The following is a 4,114-nucleotide window of genomic DNA, read 5'->3' as shown; positions in this document are numbered from 1 at the left end:
AAGTCTATTCCTGAATTTAAGTTGGACTTAGAAGGTCCTTCAGAAAGAAGTATGTAATTACTCTTATAAGCAATGGGAAAAAAATATACGGTAGGTGATTTCCCCTTAGTCCTTCTTTATCTCAATATAACCAGAACTTAAAGCATTTTCATAATATCCCAATTGTAAGAAAGAACTCCTGTTCTGGGTATAGTGATAGAGGGGTAAGGTATCTTGAAATAAGACAACAACTAATTGTAGTTAGCCAACTTCAACATTTTTATTTTTCACTGCCTACATCATTACATTAAATATTAAAAGTGTTCAAGTATGTAAGTTTAGCTTTTATATTTGCAACTGATCCTCAAAAATCAACTAACTAAAATTTTGATTAAACCAACCAGAACAAAGTGCAGCACAATTTTATAGGCTTTTGTGCAGAGGTTCATAACACTTTTCAACCAAGGCACTGGGTGAAACATTGCAATGTAGATCGATATGGTGATAGAAAGAGCTGTAGATAAATGCACAGAGATCTGTTCTTCACAAGTAAGGCATCCAGAATTCTGAATTCTCCAAGAATTTTCTAGGAAAGGTTTCTGTCTGAAACCCTGAGAACTAGGTAGAACAACAATTGATGTCAGTCAGTATAAGGCAGCTGTCTGTGCAGAAGATCAAAAGTTCACTTTGTGACATCTTGATCAAGAATTGGAGATAGTCAGTCCTGAGATCATAGACAGCTGCTGTCAGTAAGCACCAACCAGCTTGAGCTAGATGAACAAATGGGTTGACTCAAGTTTGTAGGCCACACATGGTATCTTTCATACTTTACAGATAAGGGATGCAATTTATTGTAAAAACTAAATCAAGTGTTCTTGGTTCAAAAGATGGACAGCCATTTCTACTTCAGGAAAAAAAATCTTAATTTATTTTATTTCCAAAATGTATATTTTCTCCTTTTCCCCCAAACAAACAAACTATTCCAGAAGTTTCTCTGGGCACCTTAGTAATTGAGAAACAGAATTTAGGTCAGCGGTAAACAGTTTCTCAATAGTTTATTAGATCATAAGTGGAGAAATGAATCAGAAAACATGTGCTGTATAATTAATGGCAATCAACCCATCAATAGCACGTAATTAACTAGTGGAATGTGCCAATGCAGAGGAGGGGTGGGTTTGCCATGGCTTGTAGAGTTTCAGCCAAACTAAGTTGTCGATCAGCAAGAAAATCAGGACTTAAAACAAAGATGATAGTTGGCATTGAGGTGTGGAACTTACACAAGGATGTAATAGATCATTGTGATATTTCTCATCTATTGCCTGCCCAGCACCAATCTCCTAATCCAGAAAACATAACAGGAAGAAAATAAGGAATGGAAGTTAATGGTTTGTTATGCCAATGATCTTAAAGTTGAACCCTGTAATCTCCAAATATAGTTGGTGAAGACACCTTTGTAATTTTGGGGAATTGCTTCCAGTCAACCAAGAGAAAAGTGAGCTACAGGTTAAGTGATCTCATTGATATCAGACAGATTTTTATTCTCCAAAATTTGATTTTCAGTTATTAAGAATATGCATTGTTTTATGCCTAGATTCACTCTTGACAACTCATAGACCATCAAGCTGAATGTCAGTAATGATGGCAGACCACCAAACCATACGGAGCATCTTCTTTGCCATTCCTGGCTCCTGCAAGTGAAAACTCATATTTTTCAAGCTAGGAACTGCACTATTTCATCAGGGCTAGGACACAGCTATCACCTCTTCAGTTTTATTTTACAATTCCAAGTTCTCTTGATTGGAAAAGCATCTCAATACCAGTTTCATCAAATACTGCCTTGATAGTGAGATAATTATAAAAAAATAAATTGTGTTAGAAAGTAAATAAAGAACAGTGTGTTGTTGACAGATTGTCAACAACAAGTAGCTTAGGTCAGGGGTAGGTAACCTTGGCTCTTTTATGACTCGTGGACTTCAACTCCAGAATTCCTGATCCAGCCATGCTGAGGGGAAAGGGGAGAGGTTTCCAAGCTGAACCATGCCGGCTCAGGAATTCTGGGAGTTGAAGTCCATGAATCATAAAAAAGCCAAGGTTGCCTACCCCTGGCTTAGGTGCATTCAGTTAAAAGAATCACAACAAATGAATATGGCAGTTGCAGATTCCCCACCCCCCCCTTTCTTCTGGAAAGAAGAGCCGTGTTTGGATAGAAGAACCACCAACCCCATGCAGAAGAGTCAGCTGACATTGGAATTCTTAGGTTTCCAGAGCTACAATGTTTTTGAGTTGGGGAAGTTTGGAGTTTGGATGGGGAAGAAAACACTAAACTCATGAGTATGAGTGTTGTAGTAAAAATAAATAAATCAGAAAGGCAGATGGGAATGTAATGGACCACCATGAAGAAGGGCATGGCTGCCTGGTTGGAGCATAAACCAGGAGTGGATTACATGGCAAAATACGGTAGCTATTGAAACCTGAGCAAACAAAGCTAGACAAATGTTCTTTTTCCTAATCTCCTATAACTTCCATGATTTCTCACACTTCTCATGTTTCCAGCTTAGCAGAAAATGTTGGAATTGGAGTGAAGCAATATGGATCGTGCCCAAGCTCTTCTTTTTCATGGGTGTATGTTTATTCCAGCTTCCCAAGTTTTGAAGGTTCTCCACATTGGGAGCTGCTTATGAGAGGTGAAGTGACTGGCTTATAATCTGCCCCATGGAAAACCTGCCCATCTATTTCAGTGGTGTCCTGTTTACTTGGGGACAGGGAGCAGTTGTCTCTTTTGAGAAAGTGCACTTCGCCAGTCTCTATTTGGTGGCTTCCACTTCGGTCCTGAAGGCTCTCCTTACATCTTTTCCCAATGAGATACAAAGCTTCCAAGAGGCTAAGTAGGACACAAACACAAGCAGTGATGATCATGAACAGAGTGAAGATGTTCTTCTCTGTTGGCCTGGCTATGTAGCAGTCAACTGCATTAGGGCAAGGTGAGAGAGAGCATTTGACTAGAGTAGGAAGCTTGTAGTTTGGGTACACGTGGTAAAAGATAAACAGGAACACAATGTCCACCGTAGCTTTGAAGAGAAGACTGAAGAGATAGGTCCACCATAACCCTCCACGCTTCTTGCCAGGGGGATAACGTGGTCTGAAGTTATTCCCACTTTTCTGTAAACGTTTCTTCAGTTTGGCTTGCCGGTAGGCTACATGCATCACAACCAACAGGGAAGGACAGGTGACAAGGATCAGTTGCAAGGCCCAGAGTCGGATGTGAGAGATTGGAAAGTAAAGGTCATAGCAGACGTTGGGACAACCTGGCTGCTCAGTGTTGCAGTCAAAGTCCTTGCTGTCATCTCCCCAGACTTTCTCTGCTGCCACTAAGTAGACCAGAAGCCGAAAGATGAAGACAACTGAGAGCCAAATACGCCCAAACGCTGTGGAGTATTTGTTCACTCCCCCTAAGAGGTCTTCCAAACCAGACCAATTCATCTTGGTTGATTTCTTTTAGCAGAGTCTGAAAAGAGAAAGACAATGCTATTAGATTAATCTTATTGATATTATCTAAGTTAGTTTCATTGAATCACATGGTCTCCAGGGATGTTGAGTTTCCACTCTCATACTATATAGCCATGGGAGTGGGGTTCAGGCTGAGTTTCTCTTCTTCATTCCCTTTTGCCCACCAACCTTTTTATTTAATAAGCTTGGTGTCTTGCTCACTCTACGTCTACCAAATTTGATCATCCACCTTGAAGCCAATTAAGATGAAAAAAAGAAGCGATACTGCTAGAACTTTATTCCATTTAAAATTTGAATAGCTCACCCTTCTCCAGATGAGTATCAACCATATTAGGGCCAAAAACCTAGAGGTCCATTGGCCATGCTGGGAAAAACCCTGGAAACTCCAAAACTAAACACGTCAACCAAGTGGTAGCTTGAAGAAGGTTGGTATTCAGGCCTGAAGAACTTGTCTTATCACTGTTGCCGTTCCTTCAGAGAATGTTTGGGGTATCTACCCATCTTAACACATCTATTTACGAAGATCACTCTGATCTAATGTAACCCTCTCCTACTTTGGATGATATTGGTATCACAACGCAAATCCTGAAAAAATATTTGGCATTAACACATGGAGTCGTTCAATACA

The 4,114-nt window shown here is 40.0% G+C and overlaps 1 protein-coding gene across 1 annotated transcript; it reads right to left on the bottom strand.

Moving 5' to 3' along the window:
• Positions 1 to 2,607: 2,607 nt before the first annotated feature.
• On the bottom strand, positions 2,608 to 3,459 carry LOC310644847 (gap junction beta-5 protein-like; the record flags this gene model as incomplete). The annotated part of the gene is made up of 1 exon (XM_083370158.1): positions 2,608 to 3,459. The coding sequence occupies one exon, from the start codon at positions 3,457 to 3,459 to the stop codon at positions 2,608 to 2,610; it is 852 nt and encodes a 283-aa protein (XP_083226284.1).
• Positions 3,460 to 4,114: the final 655 nt, after the last annotated feature.

This window comes from Vipera ursinii (genome assembly GCF_947247035.1).
Source record: "Vipera ursinii genome assembly, chromosome: 9".
Lineage (NCBI taxonomy): Eukaryota > Metazoa > Chordata > Lepidosauria > Squamata > Viperidae > Vipera > Vipera ursinii.
This window is presented reverse-complemented; position numbering and strand designations above follow the sequence as displayed.